General features: G+C 67.7%; 5 protein-coding genes across 12 annotated transcripts; all 5 read left to right on the top strand.

The window, feature by feature from the left end:
• The first annotated feature begins 547 nt into the window (after positions 1–547).
• Positions 548–3,286, top strand: LOC308196270 (membrane-spanning 4-domains subfamily A member 12-like). 6 transcript variants are annotated; one of them, XR_013952135.1, is made up of 7 exons: positions 548–736; positions 1,167–1,286; positions 1,445–1,501; positions 1,879–2,010; positions 2,458–2,564; positions 2,647–2,730; positions 2,838–3,286. XR_013952135.1 is itself a non-coding variant. In XM_080595057.1 (7 exons), the coding sequence occupies exons 1-7, from the start codon at positions 647–649 to the stop codon at positions 2,856–2,858; spliced, it is 618 nt and encodes a 205-aa protein (XP_080451183.1). In that variant the 5' UTR covers positions 548–646; the 3' UTR covers positions 2,859–3,286. The 6 variants fall into 6 exon arrangements, 5 of the variants coding, with proteins under 5 accessions (XP_080451183.1, XP_080451182.1, XP_080451185.1 ...); XM_080595057.1 differs by having other exon boundaries at positions 2,451–2,564; XM_080595056.1 differs by having other exon boundaries at positions 2,409–2,564.
• A 3,716-nt stretch (positions 3,287–7,002) lies between these two features.
• LOC308196272 (membrane-spanning 4-domains subfamily A member 15-like) lies at positions 7,003–8,882 on the top strand. Its single transcript, XM_080595062.1, has 7 exons — positions 7,003–7,155; positions 7,232–7,402; positions 7,548–7,667; positions 7,909–7,965; positions 8,304–8,459; positions 8,546–8,665; positions 8,748–8,882. Exons 2-7 carry the CDS (start codon positions 7,235–7,237, stop codon positions 8,754–8,756), a joined length of 630 nt encoding a protein of 209 aa, XP_080451188.1. The 5' UTR covers positions 7,003–7,155; positions 7,232–7,234; the 3' UTR covers positions 8,757–8,882.
• Positions 8,883–9,075: 193 nt separating this feature from the next.
• CCDC86 (coiled-coil domain containing 86) lies at positions 9,076–10,696 on the top strand. Its single transcript, XM_080595066.1, has 4 exons — positions 9,076–9,383; positions 9,503–9,632; positions 10,134–10,208; positions 10,369–10,696. The coding sequence occupies exons 1-4, from the start codon at positions 9,091–9,093 to the stop codon at positions 10,486–10,488; spliced, it is 618 nt and encodes a 205-aa protein (XP_080451192.1). The 5' UTR covers positions 9,076–9,090; the 3' UTR covers positions 10,489–10,696.
• A 149-nt stretch (positions 10,697–10,845) lies between these two features.
• LOC308196252 (acyl-coenzyme A amino acid N-acyltransferase 2-like) lies at positions 10,846–13,464 on the top strand. 3 transcript variants are annotated; one of them, XM_080595028.1, is made up of 4 exons: positions 10,846–11,482; positions 11,775–12,244; positions 12,382–12,584; positions 12,836–13,464. In XM_080595028.1, exons 2-4 carry the CDS (start codon positions 11,782–11,784, stop codon positions 13,421–13,423), a joined length of 1,254 nt encoding a protein of 417 aa, XP_080451154.1. In that variant the 5' UTR covers positions 10,846–11,482; positions 11,775–11,781; the 3' UTR covers positions 13,424–13,464. The 3 variants fall into 3 exon arrangements, with proteins under 3 accessions (XP_080451154.1, XP_080451155.1, XP_080451156.1); XM_080595029.1 differs by lacking the exon at positions 10,846–11,482 and adding an exon at positions 11,490–11,549; XM_080595030.1 differs by lacking the exon at positions 10,846–11,482 and adding an exon at positions 11,525–11,637.
• A 131-nt stretch (positions 13,465–13,595) lies between these two features.
• On the top strand, positions 13,596–19,445 carry ZP1 (zona pellucida glycoprotein 1). Its single transcript, XM_080594983.1, has 11 exons — positions 13,596–15,391; positions 15,596–15,717; positions 15,798–17,259; positions 17,623–17,766; positions 17,859–18,046; positions 18,136–18,233; positions 18,315–18,442; positions 18,530–18,719; positions 18,788–18,938; positions 19,031–19,115; positions 19,192–19,445. Exons 1-11 carry the CDS (start codon positions 15,229–15,231, stop codon positions 19,296–19,298), a joined length of 2,838 nt encoding a protein of 945 aa, XP_080451109.1. The 5' UTR covers positions 13,596–15,228; the 3' UTR covers positions 19,299–19,445.
• Positions 19,446–19,670: the final 225 nt, after the last annotated feature.

Below are 19,670 nucleotides of genomic sequence, written 5' to 3'. Positions count from 1 at the left end.
GGGGAGCACCGGGGGCTGTGGTGCGGGGGCGCCGGGGGGAGCGGGGCAGGGGACGTGGGGACCCAGCTGGGCTGGGGGTGCCCAGGAGCTGCTCCTGCTCCAGCCCCCCCCCGGCGGCATTGGCTGAGGGGGGGGCTCCGCTCCGCGCATCGCTGCCCACGGGGAGGAGACGTTCCTGCGCCTAATGGCCCTTGATGGAGCCTTCTTCCAGGAACTCGCTGCAGGGCTTTTTATTTTTTTATTTTTTTTCTCCTCTCTCCCTTTTGAGTTGTAAACAGCGCGATGGGGGCTGCGAAGCGGGGGGGGGGCTCCCGGCTTTAGCACGCCCCTCGCGTGTTTCTCCCCCCCCCCCCAGCCCACGAGTGGGTAGGGTGGGAGCGGGGGCCGGGGGGGGGACTCGGGCGCTGGGTGCCCCTCCGGTAGGAGGGTCCGAGCACCGGGGCGCCCCCTCCCCTTGCCAGACCCCCCCCCCCCCGGGGCCGCCCCTGACATCACGGGGCGGCTCCAATCGGCGCCCGTCGGTGCGGGAGGGGGGCGGCCCCGGGGCGGCGGGGAGGGGGGGGACGGGACGGGGGGGGCACGGGGATTCGGGGGGTGTAGATGGAGGCGGGGGGGCTCCGGTGGCCGCTCTGCCCCTGCCGCCTCCATGCAGGGGATGGGGACGCTGCGGCTGGGGAGCCGCGCCGTCATGTACACGGCCGAGACCCTCCCCAAGGGCAAGAACCGAGTGATGGGGGTGAGTTGGAACCGGGGGGGGCACCGCTGCTTGCCCCCTTCTCCCCTCCCCAGCCTCGCTGCACCTCCCCAACTCCCCCCCCCTTAACATCCCTGGGGGGCTCCGTCCCCGTGGGTGCTGCCAGACCCTGAGTGTGTGCATGGGGGGGGGACAGGGACATTTCCCCCCCCCCCCCCCAGCACCGAGGAGTTAATTTGGGGGGGGAGTGAGGAGTGCGCGCTCTTTGCCTGCCCCCCCATGCCTTGCACTGCCCTGTGTGGGGTCTGTGGGTGCAGGGACCCCCCTCCCCTCCTGTGGGGTTTGAGCTCCACGATGGGGCTGAAGCCCATCTCTCCCCCCACATCCCGAGCTGCGGGGCTGCTCCAGGGGAGGGGGGATCCAGACCTGCCCCCCCCCCCCCAGCTGACAGATGCCCCCCCGCCCCGCTCAGACCATCCAGATCATGACCGGCTTCATGCACATCGGCTTCGGGATCGTCCTGACCACGCTCACCAATGTCTACACCTCGGTCTTCGTCATCGGCGAGATCCCCTTCCTGGGCGGCGTGTCTGTGCGTAGCGCGGGGAGGGGGCTGCCTGCTGTGCCCCCCCCCGCCTGGGGACCGGGACGGGGTCGGGGCTGGCCGTATGGGGGGGCATGTCTGTGCTGTGGGGGCATTGCATGGGTCTGGGGGTGCGGCAGCTGACTGCCCCCTCTCTCCCGGCGCAGTTCATCATCTCAGGCTGCCTCTCCATCGGGGCAGAGAAGAGCCCCACGGAATGCGCGGTGAGTGTGCCCCCACCCCGAATTTGGGGGAGGGAGGGAGCGGCATGAGCATGGGCGAACCCCGCTGGGGCGAAGCCGTGTCCCCGTTTGAAACCTGTGCTGAGGCTATTTTTGTAAATGAGCTATTTGAGGGAAGAATGATGGGTAAGGAGGAGAAAAAAAAATAAAAGCACCCAGCTGGGCTGGAAACGAGCCCTTTTTGCTGTGTCAGCAGAGTCACTGGGGGGCTCAGGGGGTACCGGGACCCCGGTGCCAGCGCTGGGAGGTCCGGGGGTGGCTTAGGATGATGCTGGGGCTGGCTCAGAGCCGTTAGCCATGGCTGCAGGCTTGGGGCAGAGGGGCTTGCCGCCAGCCCCAAAGCCTCCCCGCACCCTCAGGTGAAAGGCAGCCAGGCCATGAACGTCATCAGCGCCATCTTCGCGCTGCTGGGCATCGTCGCCTTCATCGTTGACCTCAACCTGAACGGGCTGTACCGCTCTGGCTTCGACTACTACAGCTATCTCGTCCTGGTAAGCAGGGGCAAGGCCGTGCCTCGGCTTCCCCTGCCTGGGTGGCGTTCAGCCTTCTGGGAACCCTCTCCCTCCCTTTGGCATTCGATCTGGATGCTGCCTGAGCCCCTCCTGGGGGCTGCTGCCGTGGGGCTCTTTCCCAGCCCCGCTGGGGAGCCCAGGGCTGGCGGTGCCCATGTGGTGGGGTCAGGCACCCGACCTGTTTCAGGCTGGTACCTCGGGTACTGGCTTTTGCCCTGGAAGTGGCTGGTTCCATCTGCGCACCACGAAAGCAGCGAGGTGAAGGGCACAGAGCAAAACCTTACTGCCTGCAAAGGCTCAGCTGCTGTGCACGGGATGAGTGGGAGATGGGGAAAACCCTTGGCCCTGAACTGCGGGGTGGGGTCTGCCCCGCGCAGCTGAGCCTGGGTTCTGCTGATGGCGCTTTCCCCACCCTGGAGCTCGCAGGGAACGGCATCTCCATCGTGCTGCTCATCTTCACCATCCTGGAGTTCTGCATTGCTGTCGCCACCGCCAATTTCTGGTGCCGGGCGACCCGCCTGAGCTCCAACGAGGTAGGGCGGGCGAGGCGGTGGGCGAAGCGCGGGGGGCCAACCCCATCCAGGGCTGAGCGCTGACCCTTTTCTCCCTCCCCAGGCCATGCTGATTGTGCCCAGCGCCACACGGGCAGACTTGGCCGTGCCACCGGCAGAGCTGCCGCAGCCACCCAGCTACACCGAGGTGACCGAGCGGCCTGCAGAGAGGGGGTCCCCAGCCCCCTCAGGTGCCGGGGGTCACCCCCTGACCCTCGGGCGGCATCCATCTCTGTGTGCTTCTCTGTTTCGCAGCTGGTCGCCCCTGAAGTGTAGTCAGGCCCTGAGGACGTCCCTGAGAGCGGCACCGGGTCCCCTCAGTGTGCCCGAAGCCACCCGCAGCCGGTGCCCAGACCAGGGCCTTCAGCGTCCCCCTCTCACCGCGCTGTGGGCTGGGGCGTGCTGGTAGCCCCCAGCCCCACCGCTGAGCTTGCCCCCTTCCCTCCTCCCTGCCGGTGGATCTTGGCTCACCCCTGTCCCTGGCTTGTCCTTATGGGGGGCTGCTTGTGCCCGCCGGCTGCTCTGGGGGGCTCTGTGCTTTGGGGGGGCTCTGCAGGGTGTGCCGGGCACGGGCTGGGGGCCTGGACCCACTGGGGGCAGTGGTGCTGCTGCTACCTTGCAGGCTGTGCAGCAGCCGGACTCTTTCTGCGTCGGCTCGTACTGCTCCGGCTTTGTTATATCTTGGAAATAAATGCTGAGGCCAGGCCTAGCTCTGCTTCTTTCGGGGGGGTTTCTCAGCCCGGGGACTGCCTCATGGCAGCTGCTGGCTGTCAGGTGAGGAGCCAGAGCTGTGCCACAGCCCAGGAGCAGTTTTGAGTCGAGTTACGTGTTTTCTTTCTTGTTTCAGCAACCCCTCCCCGTGCTCGCACCGCTCAGCCAAAACCTCATGGATTATTCACTTGCTGTCAGTTATTTCTGTTCCCAGCTCTGAAAAAATAATGAGCCGGTTCGGGAGGAAAAGCCCCAGAGAAGGGAGGTAGTGCGGAAGGAGAGGCTCTCACCGCTCGCGCTGCGGTCACAGTGCATTAAACTCTGGCTCCTCACCCGTGGCTCCTGAGGCACGAGCCCCTCTGTCCACACAGCTCAGCGCCGGTGTTTTTGGGAGCCTGTGACCGCTGCCCTCACCCTGTTCTATAGGGTCCTCAGGGCTGGGTTCCCACACACCCCGCTGTAGGGGGCTGAGCCGTAGGGTGCCCCTTCCCAGCTCTCTGGGCATTGACAAAGCAACAATCCCGAGCCCCTGAGTCTTTACACTTGCAGCTTCTGAGCAGGAATATGTGTTTCGAGGCTCTTCTGGGGATTTTGCAGACTTGAAAACCCCTGGGGAGGTGGGGGAATGTTGAGGTCTGGAACAGCGAGCAGCAGGGTCCAGGGGGCTGGGTACACAGGGGATCTGTGTCCACGTGCACAGGGCAGGAGCTGCTCTTCGGGGTCCCTGCTAGAGGGAAGGGGTCCTTGGGGACAGCCAAGCCTGGAGGAGGGGGCTGCCCTTGTTTTGCAGGCCTAGAGGGAGTCCCTGCACTCCAGGTTAGCACTGGGGGGGAGTCTGAGGGGTCTGCACAGCACAGCCCCTCCACGGTGTTGTGTCTGGGGCACGGACCAGGGACAGCATCAGCACGGGGACTGTGGAGCAGCGCGTGTTTGCAGTGAGAACAGTGGGGCTGCTCCGTCTTCCCAGGGACAGGCGGAGATAAAAGCCAGCTCTTGTGCTTTTGTTAGCTGAAGCCCACCCCAGAAAACGTGGCTTTCTCATTAAGGACCCAGTGCCGTAACAGCCCTGCCAGAAACACGGGCTTGGAAGAGAAGACAAATATTGACTATTGGTATTTTTATGGGGATATAAAGTCTTCCACAGGAAGCAGAAACTTTCTGTGAAAAGCAATTACCGTCACAATCTGTTTTCCTTGGAAGAGGCAGGGATTTGGGTTGGAAGGAGGCTCTCGGTCACACCAGGCTCGCCGAGGCGCCGGGTCGGCGTGGGGGGGCTCCCCAGCGCCTGCGCCCCACAGGCTGCGTCCCTGCGCTCCCTCCTGGAGCCTGGGGGGGAGGCGGGCCGGTGGAGGAAGGATTTCCAGCTGTTGGGAGAGCAAATCCCAGCTTAAAAAAAGTCGCCGTGTACAACGGCAAAGCAGATGGGGGCTGGCCGGCTGCGGCGTCCAGGGCTTGCCACTTCCCAGCATCTGTTCAGCCAGGCGCTCGAAAGCTTCACCTCCTCTGGCATCAGTTTCCAAAATAAATTGTAACATCCTACCTTGGGCTCCTGCCATCCCCAGCTGGACCTGGCTTTATTTAGAAAGGGAAGAGCGCTTTCTCCACGGATCCCCCCTTCAGAAACGGGGTTTTAAGGCACTTAAGCGAGTCCTGCTGCTGGGACGAGCGTGGTCACGGCTGTTTCCGGCTGAAAGGCTGAAACTCCAGGAATGCTTTAGGAGCCTGAAAACGTGGATTTGGGAGGAAATCCACCGTAGCGGGTGGTTTCGGCTGGGAACACAAGCCGCTGCTCCCGGTGGAGGACAACAAGGCTAACGACGGGATCTGGGCATTTCCACGGGGGCTGTAGCGTGCCCTCCCGTGTGCTGCCGCGGCGGGTGTGCAGCCAGCACGAGCGCACCAGCGTTGGGGTGTCACCTGCTCACCAGCAGAAACCGGGCGCTGAGAGCCACCAGGAGCACAGCCGGCAGGCTGAAACTCCTCCATGCCCCTGTTTTTCCTGGAAAGCTGCACCCCGAGGTGAGACGCAGCCCGGCTCACCGCGGGGAGCTTCCAGACCCGGGCGTCTTCCCAAGGGCGACATCGCCACTGGGCGTCAGCGGTGACAAGGCGGGCAGGGGACGCTAGCTCAGGTGGCTCTGTGCCCACGTGCAGTGCCACGGCACATGCCAGGGACAGTTTCCACGTGCATTTTCACACAGAAGCTGCCCTCTCCACTCGTGCTGCTGGCCAGGTCCCGCTCCCGCTTCTACGGCCTCACCCTGCGCACTGACACGGTGCCAGCCCCCGATGCGCCAGGCCGGCAGGGATGGAAACCTTTGGAAATGTCCCCAGAAGAAAACAAAGCCCTGTGGGGATGTGTGACAAAGCAGCCGTGCCCTGGGGTCTCTGCACACCCAGCAGCGAGTGGAGGAGCTGCCGGTCCCTCCGTGCCCATGGGGGCACCGCGAGGTGGCTGTGGGGGCTGACCAAACGCCGTCCCCGTCCCCCTTGATTCCCGTGGGCTCCCAGCCCAGCGCTGCCTTTGGCCGCCCGAGGAAGCTGAGTGGGGCCAGAGCAAGCGTCCCAGCTCCCTCTAGGGCCAAAGCAAAGGAAAAGGCGCTTTGGAAAGCTGACCCGAACACCGCCTGCTGGAGCTGCGCTGCGGAGAGCCCTGTCTTGCCCTGGGTCAGTGCTGGGGCTGCAGATTCTGCAGATTCCCGCAGCTGCACGCGTGCCCTGTGCCCATGCTCAGCTCAGGTGCATTTCGCCGCAGCCCGGCAGTTTGATACACCACAAAACAGCCTTGAGAAGTGCTCCCACGCATCCCACTGCCCCCCAAACCTTCCCCACGCCCGTCGCAGGGGTGGAGGGGCCCAGCCGGGGGGCTGCAGCCGTGCTTTGCCCGCAGGAGAGGGCGAGGGGACGGGGGGGGTGCCCGCCTGCCGCCCATCCCACCCGCACTGGTCCCACGGGTGCCGATTTGCCAGGGCGCGTGTGGAGCCAGCGGCAGGGTCCCCACCGTCCCGGCTGTTCCTCCATCCGGGGGGGAAGCGGCTGTTTTCTGGCAGAGCCAGAAGCCGGTGGCCCGAGGAGGGAGGAAGGGGCCCCCCAGCTGCCCCCCGGGAGTTCTCGCCATGTGCAGTGGCTGCGTTCCCAGGCTGAGCTCTCATTTCCTAGCGGAAACAACCGCATCCCCTTTCCCTTCGGAAGGGGAGCGAGCCCCCCAGCTCGCGCCTGCGGGTGGGCTGCTGTCAGCAGGGACAGGCCCGCGGGGTCGAGGCATCCGGGAGGGAAGGAGAACCCTGAAAAACATAAAAATGCAGCAAAGGAGCTCCCTTAGCTCCTCCGCGGACTGACACGGTTTGCGATGTTCGCACCGTGCCCCGTTTCACTCCCTTTTCTCCCCGTAAGGAAAGCACCGGGGGCCGGACGCCTCACAGCAGCTGTAAGGAGCTGCCCGAGGAGCCAAATACCTGGGACGGGCAACTGCCAGCGTTAGGTATTTCTGCTGCCCCAGGGCAGGCAGACGAGGCTCTGGCGGGTGGCTGATTACAGGGACGATGAGCCAAGGGCCCGCAGGCAGGAGGCAGCCCGGGAAGGGCCCGGGGCATGCCGAGCCCCCAGCCCCCAGCGGCGGTGCCCACCTCAGGCTCGCAGGGCGGACGCGTGTGTGGGTTTTGCAGCCTCTCTCCCTTCTGCTGGCAAAGCCCCCTCATTGAGCAAGAGCAGCCTGACGGGATTTCCATGAACAAACTTCCTGCGGGGAACAAAGGGCAGCAGGACCGCGTTCCCCGGCCAGCTGGTGCTCCAGCAAACCCCCGGGGGGACCGGGACCGCCGGCAGCAGGCAAGGGCAGCAAGGCGAGCTCAGGCTGAGCGAGGTATGGGGCGGGGATGTAGCATGGGACATCCCCAGGGCCCCGTCCTTCAGCCTCCCCAGCCCCGCTCTGCCCGCAGGCGATGGCAGCCACGGTGACGGACTCTGGCGGCGTGAGGATCATCACGGAGGTCATCCCGGCCACAGACCCGCGTGCGGCCCAGCTGGCCTCCAGCTCCGTCCCACCCGCGCCCGCCGTGTCCTCGTTCCAAGTCAGGGGCTTCAGAAAGGCACAGCCCAAATTGCTGGGGGTGAGACCGCGGCGTCCCGGGGGCACAGCCCCTCGGTGCCGTGCCGGTGGCAGTGGGATAGGGGTGGGACACGGCTAACGGCGATGCCCATCCTCGCCGACACACCGGCAGTGCCTGGGGATCCCTCTCCCCTGTCCTTTCCCAGACCATCCACATCGTCACCGGCATCATTCACTTCTGCCTCGGGATCATCCTGACTGCGGCAGAGCACAGGGCCTTTTCCCTCCCTGTGGCCAGTGGGATCCTCTTCTGGCTCGGGGTCCTGGTAAGCGGGGCACTCCGGGGCTTCAGCCCCTCACCACCCGAGAGATCTCAGGGGATCTGCTGCTAGGGGCGGATCCCCTGGTCACCAGGATCTCCTTGTACGCCCTCATCTCATGCCCACAGTCCCCCTGGGGATGGAGGGCTCCTAAGGGCAGACCCAAACGCTAGTGGGGCTCCGGGACGTGTGACAGGGAAGGTGCGGCCTCACTGCTGACTCTCTCCCTCATCTCTTTTCCGAGCAGCTCCTGGTCTCAGGCTCTCTCCTAGTGGAAAGTGACAAAAGAGAGAACATCCTGCTGGTAAGAGCTTTGCATTGCTTCTGCCGCCTCTGCCTACCCCAGCAGCTGGTAGGACCCCCGCGGGCCTGCACCGAGGGCCTGTCCCACCCTCCGGAGGTGCCCAGCTCTCCGCCCACCGAGCAGAGCGCGGCCGAGCCTTCAAACGTCAGGGCGTCTACAAGGCCTGGCCGAGCTGCGCTCGGATGACGGAGGAAAAGTGTCACCAAAGGTGGCACCGCTCGAAGCAGCTTCTCCCGCGGCTTTGTCGCCTCGCTGGCTCTCCGGGCAGGGCAGGCGTCCCAGTGCCAGCCGCACGGCAGCACTGAGTGCCGGCGGCCGACGCGGTGCGACCCGTACAGGTGAAGGCCTGCTGCGTCGTCAACGCCGGGGTCATCCTCAGCACCCTGGTGGCCACCCTCATCCACGCCACGGCCATCACTCGCAGCATCCCCGGCTGCGACGGCGGCCCGCTCTACCAGCCGAGGCAGGAGTGGTGCTTCAACGCCAACACCAAGGTACAGCCGGGGGCTGCGGGGCGCTGGGGGGCACCGGGAGCTGCCGGTGGGCGAGCCGCCAGCCCCCGGGGCCCCGCTGCCGGCAGGTGCTGAGCAACGGGCTGGACGCCGTGGCGGTGCTCTTCTGCCTGCTCGAGTTCTGCGCGGCGGTGGCGGCGCTGGCCTTTGGCTGCTCAGCCGTCAGGCGGCACAGCTACACGCGCATGGTGAGCAGCGCCCCACGCAATGCCCCATGCCCCCCGTGCCCCCGCGGCCTGCAGCACGGCCTCCTCCACCTCTGCCCCGCAGGTGCTGTAACGGAACCGGGCACGGCCCCGCCGCCGCACGGGCCCCACGGACCAGGCCCGGGCCCCACGGACCAGGCCCGGGCCCCGAAGCCTCAGTGGAAGCCCCCGCGGGACCCCCAATAAACGCCTCCCCCCCCGGCCGCGGCCTCGCGCCTCTCCTTGCCCGCAGGGGTCGGGACGGGGGCGAGCACCGGGAGGGGGGCGAGCACCGAGACGGGGGGTGGGGGTGAAGCCGCTGCCCGGCACAAACATGGCGGCCGCTGCCCGGCACAAACATGGCGGGGCGCGCGTGTGGGAGGGGCGTGGGGGGGTTGGGGGGGGGGGGCACTCTGCCCGGCACAAAGATGGCGGTAGGAAGGGCGGAAGTCGGCGTCAGCGCGGAAGCGGCGCGCGCTCCCGACGTCATCGCGCGGCGCGGCGGGGAAGGCGCCTCGTGGAGGATGGAGCGGGACGGGGAGGCGGCGGCGGCGGCGGCGGGGCCCGGGGGGGAGGCCCCGAGCTCGGCCCCAGCGCCCGGCCCGGCCCCGGCCCCGCGGCGCCGCAAGGCCGCCAAGAAGCGGCAGGAGGCGGCGGTGGCGGCCATCCCCCGGGGCAGGCCCAAGTCGGGGCGGGTGTGGAAGGAGCCGGGCAGGAAGAGGTGCGGGCGGGGCCGGGCGGGGGCTGCTCGCGGAGGGGCCCCGCGGGGCCCGGGCTGCCGGGGGGGGGGGGCGGCCCCGCCTGCCCCCGCTGCCCGCCCGGCCCCGTGTCCCCGCGCAGGTTCTCGCTGATGGTCCGGGACAAGCCCCTGCGCGCCTCCTGGGAGCGGAAGGTGAAGGAGCGGCAGGAGAGGAGGCTGGTCCGGGAGCTGGCGCGGCAGCTGCAGGAGGGCAAGCAGCGGGAGCGAGAGGTAACGGGGCTGGGACGCACCGCACAGCCCCTCTGGGGGCTGCTCTGCCGGGCAGCCTGTGCCGGGGCGAGCTCTGAGCCCAGTCAGGCTGCGGGCAGAAGCTTCTCGCTCTCCCCGTTGTGCGACGTCGCGTCTCTGCTCGTGTCCTGGGCTTGGTGTTATCGTGGCAGGGCCCTGCGGGCCGCCTGTCCCACAGCGAGGACAACCCCGCCGACTGCAGCCAGGCGGGACGCTGAACCCCGCCCCCCCGTTGTCCTGCCACGTGCAGGCTGCAAGTTGCTGACTTGGGATAAACTCACTCGGTCAGCTCAAACCTCGTGGGGGAAGTGCCGACAGCTCGGCTTCGTGCAGTGGGTTTTGTGCACGTGCAGGTGTTTGTCATGCTGCGGTAGCTGCGCGGCTCCCTGGCTGGCACCTCTGTTGCGCCGTGGGCCAGCGCTAGTTGAGGTTTAAGGTCGGAGGATGGGACCTGCAGGGATGTTTTTGGTGCTTCGCCCACAGGAGAAGAAGCGGCGGCGGGAGGAGAACCTGAAGCGGCGCCTGGAGAACGAGCGGAAGGCAGAAATTGTCCAAGTGGTGAGTCCAGTGGGAAGAGACCTGGGAGCTGGGGATGGTGGGGTGAAGAGGGCGTGATTATTGCCTCTTCCCTGCCACATGAGCTGGGGGACATTCCCAGGAGCATTAGGATAAGCTGCAGTGCTTTTCCACCTGCCTGAAAGCTGCCTCTTCCCCTCAGATCCGGAACCCAACGAAGCTCAAGCGGGCGAAGAAGAAGCAGCTGCGGCGGGTGGAGAAGCGGGACACGCTGGCCATGCTCCAGAAGGCGCCCGTGCGGCACAAAGCAGCCACGGAGTGAGGCCAGGGCACCGGGCGGCCGGGGCTCTGCGGGTCCCGCTCCTCTCTGGGGCCTCAGTGATGGACAGACAGCAGGACGGAGCTGAGGGGGTCATGCAGTGCTGTGATCTGCAGGATCTAGCTGCTGCATCCCCCTGCCCTGTGAAGCCCCGGGGTGTTGCTAGTGCCTGGGGCTTGGCCAAGAACTGTTTCAGCTGCCCAAATTTGCCTTTTCTTTATAAAAACAAAGAGGAACTGCTTTGGACTCGCCTCCAGTGGCTCAAGGGAAGGCTGGCATCCCTCTGCCGAGGGTCTCCTCCTGTCTTCCCGGGGTTACAGAGAACCACAAACCCTTGTCCCCCAGGGTTCCCCTTCCTCCAGGAGGGGGTCTTGCCCACCCCAAGGAACAAGCACTGGGGTGGGGGCACCTCTGCTGTGCTGCAGAGGTTGGAGAGGGACTGCGTGGGGCAGTGCAGCCTCCTGCTGCCCCTCTCGGGGGGGGTGGTTGGGGTTGGCTGGGAGACAGTGGGGAGGTGGGAGGAAGGAAGGGGCTTGGGGGTGGAAATCCACGTGTACCTTTTCACGTTTGTGTTTGGTTTTCTTGCCCTATAAACGTCTGTTTCTGCTCCTGGCTGTGCCTTCTGTCCACGCTGAATTGGACCGGTGGGGATGGGCAGAATGCTGTGGGGGCAAGCCAGCCGCATGCCCCCCGAAGCAGGGGGAGGGTTATTGCAGTTGCAGGATCTCGGGGTTCCCCAGGGCGGCAGGCAGAGCCCCCTGTTGGGGTGTTCCCAACACGCAGCACCCACGGAGGGAGCATGGGGAGGGGTGAAGGACCCTCCAGGAGCCGCGGGGTGCGGCAAAGCTGAGGGTCATCGGCCGGGCGGCCTGCGCTCCCGCCGCTTCCTGGGTTAATGATTGCCGAGGCCGCGCAAGGCAGGGTGGGTGGCGGGCGCTGCCTCTCCCCAGCCGCCTGCCCCAGGGCCTGGCACTAGCCCAGCCTTCGCCTGCGCATGGTAAGAAGGGGCTCGGAGCCCGTCCCTGTGGTTTTGGGGCTTGCAGCTGGTTTTCCAGTCACGTTGTGTGGGTGAACGCAGCACCTCGTCCCTGGGCAGGGCTGCTGCTGGCGCTGGGCGGAGCTCCTGGCTCTGCAGTGGCCTGGCCAGGCTGAGTGAGGGGGCTGGGACCGCGACATAAAGCTCACCTGCAGCCCCTCTGCCTCGTCCGGTGCCGGGGAGAAGGGGTAGAGGTGAGCGGGGGGCTGCTCGGTGGGACGCTGGGGGTGACGCGCGGTGCTTCTGTCCCCAGGTCCACCATGGTGGAGGTGACAGTGACGCCGCAGTCCTCGCTGGCCGACCGGGCGGTGCAGGTGGTGGTGCGGGGGCTGGCCCCCTCGCAGCTGGTCACCCTGCGGGCCTGGCTGACGGACGAGCACGGCGAGCGCTTCCAAGCGCGTGCCTTCTACCGCGCCGACGAGGCGGGCGAGGTGGACGCCGGGAGGCACGCCGCCCTGGGGGGCAACTACGCTGGCGTCTGGCCCATGGGGCTCTTCTGGTTCCTGCAGCCCGACACCCTCTTCCGACGGCTGGTGAAGCGCGACGTGGCGGGCAGCCCCTTCCTCGTCCACCTGGAGGTCTTCGACGGCCTCTGCCTGGTGACGGGGCCGCAGGACGAGCCGCTGGCCGCCTGCACGGCCGAGCGGTGGTACGTGGGCCCCGGCGTGCAGCGGGTGCCCATCCGGGAGGGACGGGTCCGGGGGGCCCTGCTGCTGCCACCAGGTGAGCACGGGGGCGCCCCCAGACCCAAAGGGCTTCGGTTTCCAGGCCCCCACCCCGGTGGCTCGAAGCTGGAGAGGGGCTTGGGGGGTTCCTCCACAGTGGCACCCCCGTGGTGACGGGTCCCGTGCTGCCCGCAGGGCCAGGTCCCTTCCCGGCGGTGATTGACCTGTTTGGGGGTGCGGGCGGCCTCATTGAGTTCCGGGCCGGGCTGCTGGCCAGCCGGGGCTTTGCGGTGCTGGCGCTGGCCTTCTTCGCCTACGAGGACCTGCCCCGCACCCTCACCCAGCTGGACCTGGAGTACTTCGAGGAGGCGGCCAACCTGCTCCTCCGGCACCCCAAGGTGAGTGCTGCAGGGCGGCGGGTGGCCCGTGTGAGTGGGGACGTCCTGGGGCCTGGGGATGTCCCATCCAACTAGGATGTCCCGTGAACAGGGATGGCTTCCTTGCGACCAGAGATGTCCGGGTGACTCCGGTGTGCTGGTGCCCAGGGAAATCCTGGATCTGGGGCCGTGCTGGTGGCCAGGGGGCACCGTGGTGACGTCCCACGGGGCGAGCGGTGCCACCAGGTTCTCCCTCTCCTCTCCCACCGCAGGTGCGAGGCCCAGGCCTGGGTGTCATCGGCGTGTCCAAAGGGGCTGAGGTGGCCCTGGCCATGGCCACCTTCCTTCCGCAAGTGGTGGCCACGGTGTGGATCAACGGCACGGCCTTCCTGCACGGCAACTCGTTGATCTACAAGGGCCTCCGCATCCCCCCCATCCCCTACCACACCGAGCGCATGCTCTTCACCGAGCTGGGCGCCATGGACAACTCGGCCATCTTCGCCGACCCGCGGGACCCCGCCTGCAGCGCCTCGGCCATCCCGGTGGAGAAGATCCAGGGGAAGGTCCTCTTCGTGGTGGGGGAGGCCGACCGCAGCTTCAACAGCAAGCTCTTCGCCCAGCTGGCCACCGCGCGCATGCGGCAGGACGGCTACCGCCTGCTCTCCTACCCGGGGGCTGGGCACCTCATCGAGCCCCCCGGCTCGCCCCTCTGCAGCGTCTCCAGCCTGCGGGGCAGCCCCCGGCCTGTGGTGTGGGGCGGCGAGCCCCAGCCCCACGCCAAGGCGCAGGAGCACTCGTGGCAGGAGATCGTCCAGTTCCTGGAGCTGCACTTGGGCCCTGTCGCCTCCATCAAGCTGTGAGCCCTGCAATAAAGGCACCCTGGGCCTGTGCCCCCCCCCGCAACTGCTGCCCGAGCACTGTGCTGCTGCCGTGGCTCGTTAAGGTTTAATGAGGCTGATAGCAGAGCACCCGTGGCTCAGCCCTTTGCCCTGGGCGTGGGTGCGCTGAGCTGGTGGGAGTTGGGGTCTGTTGGAATGGGATTTTTCCCCAGGCGATGCTCAGGAAGCCGTCTGGTGGACAGCAGAAAGGGGCAGGGGTGTCTGCTGCTCTGTGCCCGCGAAAAAACCCAAAGCCTTCCCAAGAAAGGTGAAAACCAAGCCTGCTTCCAGCCTGCTTTGTGGGGCTGGCTGTATCCAAGGAGCTGCAGTTTATTCCCCTGCAAAGGGGGAATGATGCCCCATGGGTGCCCAGCTCCTGCATCTGGGGCTTGGGGGCCGAGCTCCAGGAGGGAGCAGTGGCTCCAGTGCTCCTTGGGTGTGGGACAGTGGCTGTCAAAAGCAGTGCTCAAACCCCAGCATCGCAGCCGGCAGCAAAGAGGTGCCTGCGTGGGGCTGTGCTGGGCGAGGAGCAGGGCCGGGACAGGTCTGGAGCTGGCTGTAACCCCAAAGCGGGTGGCGGTGTCAGGGTGATGGAGTTTAAGCTCCAATAAGGGCAGGACCCAGAAGGGAAACTTGGACGGGGGCCTGGGAGGGGAGCGTGCAGAGGGAAGCCATGAAACGCTGCCGTCAGCAGCGACCCGAGGGGATCGAGGTCCTTCCCTGCGCTGTGAGGCCAAGCAGCTCTGCCTGTGCCCCCAGCCTGGGCAAAACCCAGCTCTGGTTGTGTTTGTGCCCTGTCCATCGCTTGGTCACGCCACGGGTCCTGCCCTGGGCACCCCAGCCCTGCGGGGCTCAGCACGGCCAGCGGTGCCACGCAGGCACAGCGGCAGCCACGGGAGGTGAGGGCTGAGCCGAGGGGTGGCTGGCGGGGACCCCTGGCCCTGTGCCATGCTGGCAGCAGCAGTCTCGATTCCCCATTCGTGGGAGCAGTTCTCCTGAGCCCCTGCAGCAGCGGGGCACGGTGCTCTTCCGACGACTTTCGGTTCCCCCGCAGCACCACAAGCGGGGCAGGGCGAGGGCGAGCGGCAGCCCGGGGGATCAGGGCACAACCGCCCCTTGGTCTTTGCAAGGGGGGCACTGTGTCTGCTCCCCACAGCACCCCAGGAGCGTGCCAAGGACCCCACGGTGCTGCCGCAGGAGCTGGGGGTGCCCCAGCCGTGGAAACGCTCAGGGTCAGCTTGGATGGGGCTTTGGGCAACGTGACCGGCTGGAAGGCGTTCCTGCTGTTGGGCTGGGTGGTCTTTATGCATCCCTTCCAACCCCGACCGTTCGAAGACACCCGCACCTTGACGTGCTCCCGGTCCCATAGCCATATGGGCGCCTGATGCCACCGCTGTCACCATCACCTCGTGCCAGACCCTGCGCCATGCGGCCCGGGAGGACGAAGGAGCCCACCAGTGCCCGCATGGTGCTGCTTCAGTCGCTGCTCTTGGTCCAGCTTAGCATCCTGACAGCATCGAGTCTCGATTCCCCATTCGCAGGGGCGCGGGACAAGCCGTTCCTTTGAACAACTTTCGCTTCCTCCCACCGTCCCGGCATCGCCCTGGTGGGCTGTGGCAGCGGGGTCGTGCTGGCGTGGGAGCCCCGGGAAGGGCTCGTCCCCCGTGTGGGGCAGGAGGCACCGTCCTGTCCCTGCCGGTCATCTGATTGCTCCCCAGCCCCATGGCTATAAATGCACGGCCCCACTGCTGCCCCACGGAGAGCCCCGTGCTGCACTCGGCGCCGCCATGGGCTGGAGCCGCTCCTTGCTGCTGCCGCTGCTGCTGCTGCTGCCCGCGGGGCCGCACTCTGCCCTGGCGCTCCTGCAGTACCGCTACGACTGCGGGGACTTCGGCATGCAGCTGCTGGCCTACCCCTCGCGGGGCCGTGCCGTCCGCTTCAAGGTCGTGGGTGAGTGGGGAGCTCAGGGACCCCGGTGCCACCCCGACGCCGGGCTGAGCCACGTGGCTTCCGTGGGCTTTGGGGGGTTCCCTGCACGCCCACATCCCCGGGGAGCATCGCGGCACGGTGCTGTGCACCGGGATGGGGCCAGCAAGGGGATGTGGGTTCAGGGCCACCTCATGCCCCCCCCCCCCCTCCTTGGCATCCCCACAGATGAGTTTGGCACCCGCTTTGAAGTGGCCAACTGCTCCATCTGCCTGCACTGGCTCAACACCGGGGCGGATGGCGCGCTCGTCTTCTCCTCTGGCTATGAGGGCTGCCACGTCCTGGTCAAGGTGAGGCCGCTTCCCGCTTGTGGGGTGCCCGGTGGGGCAGGACGGGGGGGCGTGATGGTCCCTCCTGTCCCCCCCCACAGGATGACCGCTATGTCCTGAGGGTGCAGCTGGAGGAAACGCTGCTCAGCGGGGTGGCGGTTGCCTCCTACGAGGTGAACATGACGTGCCCGCAGCCGGCTGACTACGAGACCGTCGCTGACACGAGCGTGCGTGGCCAGCTCGAGTCCGTTCGGGGCAACGGCGTCCACCAGAGCCAGGCTGACGTCCTCATTTCCCAGCCCCAGGCTGGCCTCCTGCAGCACGTATCCCAGTCCGCCCTGGCTGTCCCCGTCCCCCAGCTGCCCCCCCGACCCCCCAGGGACCAGGTTCACCCCGTGGTGCAGACACAGCCAGCTCTGGTGCACCCGGGGCTGCAGCGCCAGCCCCAGCCCAGCCTGGGTCTCCCGGGGCTCCAGCCCCAGAACCAGCCAGGCGCAGCTCGCCCCCTCACCCAGCCCCAGCCAGGCTTCGTTCGCTCGGCTCTGCAGTCCCAGAACCAGCATGGGGTGGTGCACCCCGGGGGGCAGACCCGCCCGGGCCTCCTTCGCCCGGGCCTTCAGCTCCAGAACCAGCCTGGGCTGCTGCAGCCGGGGGTGCAAACCCAGCCGGGTCTCCTTCGGTCAGGGCTTCAGCCCCAAAACCAGAATGGCTTGGTGCACCCTGGGGGGCAAACCCAAACCGGTCTCCTTCGCCCAGGGCTTCAGCCCCAAAACCAGAATGGATTGGTGCACGCTGGGGGACAAACCCAAACTGGTCTCCTTCGGCCAGGGCTTCAGCCCCAAAGCCAGAATGGATTGGTGCACCCTGGGGGGCACACCCAAACAGGGCTCCTTCGCCCGGGGCTTCAGTCCCAAAGCCAGAACGGCTTGGTGCACCCTGGGGTGCAAACCCAAAGCAGTCTCCTTCGGCCAGGGCTTCAGCCCCAAAGCCAGAATGGATTGGTGCACTCTGGGGTGCAAACCCAAACAGGTCTCCTTCGCCCGGGGCTTCAGCCCCAAAACCAGAATGGCCTGGTGCACCCTGGGGGGCAAACCCAGCCAGGCCTCTTTCGCCCGGGGCTTCAGTCCCAAAACCAGCCTGGGCTGGTGCACCCTGGGGTACAAACCCAGCCGGGTCTCTTTCGCCCGGGGCTACAGCTCCAGCACCAGCCCGGGCTGGTGCCCCCCGGCCTGCAGCCTGGCTCGGTGCACGCCGGTGCTCAGACGCAAGCCGGCTTTTCACGCCCGGGGCTTCAGCCCCAAAGCCAGGCGGGCTCCGTTCTCCCCAGCCTCCAGTCCCACTCCCACGCCGGCCTCATCCGCCCTGGCCTCCAGAGCCAGGCAGGGCTGCTGCAGCCCGGCCAGCCCCGACCGGGGCTGCTGCGACCGGCACTTGCGCCTCGGCCGGGGCTGGTGCGCCCGGGGCTGCAGCCGCAAGCCCAGCCGGGTCTGCTGCACCCCGGCCTTCACCCCCAGCCCGGTCTGCTGCGCCCCACGGCTCTCTTCTACCCCTCGGCAGGGGCAGGTGGGTCGGGGGGGGTGGGATGGGGGCTGCAGCCGGGGCGGGGGCATCCCTGGGGAGGGGAGGGGAGGGGTTCAGAGAGCAGGAGGGGTGCTCAGGGCGGGCAGGGGGATGCATGGGCAGCAGGACACTGAAGGTGGGCAGGGGATGCTTGCACAGGAGGACGTTTGGGGTGGGCAAGGGGATGCTGGAGGTGAGCAGGGGGGAATTTGGGGTGGGCAGGAGATGTTTGGGGTGGGCAAGGGGATGCTGAGGGTGGGTAGGGAGATATTTGGGGAGGGCAGGGGGATGTGCGGGCAGAGGGATGCTCAGGACGGGCAGAGGGGTGCTGAGGGGAGCTCCCCCCCGCCCCCCCGGCCCCCTTAGGCACGCAGCTGACGCGGGAGCAGTGCCAGGTGGCAGCGGGGCGGCTGTCCTGCGTGGCCCCGTCGGGCCGCGATGCCTGCCTGCAGGCGGGGTGCTGCTACGATGACACGGACCGTGCAACGCCCTGCTATTACGGCAACACAGGTAGGGGGCTCGGGGCGGGGGGGTCGCCCCGTCACCTGCCGGTGCCCTGCGGCCGCTGCCTTGCCCGTAACCGGTGCCGCCGCGTGCCGCAGCCACCGTGCAGTGCCTGCCGGAGGGGCACTTCGTGCTGGTGGTGCCGCGGGGCCTCTCCGTGCAGCCCTACAACCTGGACAGCGTGCGCCTGGCCAGCAGCACCCAGCCCGGCTGCCAGCCCGCCCAGGCCACCGAGACCTTCGTCATGTTCCACTTCCCCGTCACGCAGTGCGGCACCACCGTGCAGGTTGGGGACGCAGCCCCCGGGGCTGTGGGTCCGGGAGGTGGGAGGGGGAAGCCTGACACCCCCCCACACACACACACATCCCCCCCAAGGTGATCGAGGACCGGCTGATCTACGAGAACCAGCTCATCTCCACCATCGACGTCCAGCCGGGTCCCCGCGGCTCCATCACGCGGGACAGCGTCTACATGTAAGGGGACGCGGGGTGGGGGCGTGGGGCAGCAGGACCCCCCCCCCGCCACGCGGCTCACCCCGCTGGCTCCCCCCGCAGCCTCCACGCCCGCTGCATCTACAACGCCAGCGAGCTGCTGCCGCTGCGCCTGGAGGTGGCCGTGCCCCCCACCGCCGCCCCCATGGCGCAGCCGGGGCCGCTGCGGCTGCAGCTGCGCATCGCCACCGGTGAGCAGCCCCGCGTGGCCCCCCCGTCTGTCCCCCTGCCCGCCCCCCCGAGGGCCGCAGCCCGCTCAGCATCGTGCCCTCCCGCAGACGAGAGCTACAGCGCCTACCACAGCGACGGCGACTACCCCCTGGTGAAGGTGCTGCGGGACCCCATCTATGTGGAGGTCCGGCTGCTGCAGAAGACCGACCCCAACCTGGTGCTGGTGCTGCACCAGTGCTGGGCGTCCCCCAGCACCGGCCCGGCGGCCGAGCCCCAGTGGCCCATCCTGGTGGACGGGTGAGCAGGCGGGGAGGGGGCGGCCGGGGGGGGCTCGCAGGCACTGACAGCGGGTCCCGCTCTCCAAGGTGTCCCTTCGCTGGGGACAACTACAGGACGCAGCTGGTGCCGGTGGGACCCGCCTCGCCGCAGCTGCCCTTCCCCAGCCACTACCAGCGCTTCGTCGTCTCCACCTTTGCCTTCGTGGAGACCCCCTCCATGGCGGTGCTGGAGGGAGAGGTGAGGCGGGGGGGCGCGGGTCCCCGTGCTGCGGGGGTCCCCTTGCTCTGCGGGACACGGAGCACGGTGTGACGTGTCGCCGCGGCTCGCAGGTGTACATCTTGTGCAGCGCCTCGGTGTGCCACCTGGCGCAGCCCGAGCCCTGCCGGCCCTCCTGCCAGCTGGCCGTGCCCTCCCGTAAGTGTGACTTGGTGTGGGGGGGTCCTGGCTGCCCCTGGCTCTCCCACACCAACCCCCCACGCCCCCTCCCCAGGAGCCCGCCGGTCAGCGGGGGACAGGGGGACAGCGAACGCCGTGGGCACAGTCACCTCCCAGGGACGAGTCGTCTTCCCCAAGAGGCCTGCGGCGGGGAGAGGCTGAGCCCCGCGCTGCCGCTTCCCTGGGGCACTGGCTGCCCTCCTCCTCCTCCTCCTCCTCCTCCTCAGCCCCTGCCTCCGGGCCAGCCCCCTGGGTGCCCCTGGCCCTGGCGGCAAGCAGGAACCCCGAACAATAAACCAGTGAAGAGCACGGCTGCGGCCGCACGATCGTAGCGTCTTGTCTGTGCAGGAGGGGAGCTCCATTGCAAAAGAAAAGGCTGAAGCCTTGGAGCTGCCGTGGCCGCACATCCTCTGCCCCGCGGTTACTGCCCCTCAGACAGCACAGAGCCAGGGGAGGGAGGGGAGCGCCCCGCCGCCCCTGCCCCTGCCCTCACCCCGCCCTGGCAGCAGCACACCCTTCCCCAGCGGGCTGAGC

The sequence above is a fragment of the Anser brachyrhynchus genome (assembly GCF_964034855.1).
Source record: "Anser brachyrhynchus genome assembly, chromosome: 5".
Classification (NCBI taxonomy): Eukaryota; Metazoa; Chordata; class Aves; order Anseriformes; family Anatidae; genus Anser; species Anser brachyrhynchus.
The sequence above is the reverse complement of the archived record's forward strand: the minus strand, read 5'-3'. Positions and strand labels throughout refer to the sequence as shown.

Coding starts and splice junctions, on each gene's coding strand:
- LOC308196272 (XM_080595062.1), top strand. CDS start 7,235: ATGGCAGCCACGGTGACGGACTCTGGCGGCGTGAGGATCATCACGGAG. Junction 7,403..7,547: donor CACAGCCCAAATTGCTGGGG/GTGAGACCGCGG, acceptor GTCCTTTCCCAG/ACCATCCACATCGTCACCGG. Junction 8,460..8,545: donor GCTTCAACGCCAACACCAAG/GTACAGCCGGGG, acceptor CGCTGCCGGCAG/GTGCTGAGCAACGGGCTGGA.
- LOC308196252 (XM_080595028.1), top strand. CDS start 11,782: ATGGTGGAGGTGACAGTGACGCCGCAGTCCTCGCTGGCCGACCGGGCG. Junction 12,245..12,381: donor GGCCCTGCTGCTGCCACCAG/GTGAGCACGGGG, acceptor TGCTGCCCGCAG/GGCCAGGTCCCTTCCCGGCG. Junction 12,585..12,835: donor TGCTCCTCCGGCACCCCAAG/GTGAGTGCTGCA, acceptor CTCCCACCGCAG/GTGCGAGGCCCAGGCCTGGG.
- CCDC86 (XM_080595066.1), top strand. CDS start 9,091: ATGGCGGTAGGAAGGGCGGAAGTCGGCGTCAGCGCGGAAGCGGCGCGC. Junction 9,384..9,502: donor AAGGAGCCGGGCAGGAAGAG/GTGCGGGCGGGG, acceptor GTCCCCGCGCAG/GTTCTCGCTGATGGTCCGGG. Junction 10,209..10,368: donor AGGCAGAAATTGTCCAAGTG/GTGAGTCCAGTG, acceptor TCTTCCCCTCAG/ATCCGGAACCCAACGAAGCT.
- ZP1 (XM_080594983.1), top strand. CDS start 15,229: ATGGGCTGGAGCCGCTCCTTGCTGCTGCCGCTGCTGCTGCTGCTGCCC. Junction 17,767..17,858: donor CTGCTATTACGGCAACACAG/GTAGGGGGCTCG, acceptor CGCGTGCCGCAG/CCACCGTGCAGTGCCTGCCG. Junction 18,720..18,787: donor TGGCCCATCCTGGTGGACGG/GTGAGCAGGCGG, acceptor CCGCTCTCCAAG/GTGTCCCTTCGCTGGGGACA.
- LOC308196270 (XM_080595056.1), top strand. CDS start 647: ATGCAGGGGATGGGGACGCTGCGGCTGGGGAGCCGCGCCGTCATGTAC. Junction 1,287..1,444: donor CCTTCCTGGGCGGCGTGTCT/GTGCGTAGCGCG, acceptor CTCCCGGCGCAG/TTCATCATCTCAGGCTGCCT. Junction 1,502..1,878: donor AGAGCCCCACGGAATGCGCG/GTGAGTGTGCCC, acceptor CCGCACCCTCAG/GTGAAAGGCAGCCAGGCCAT.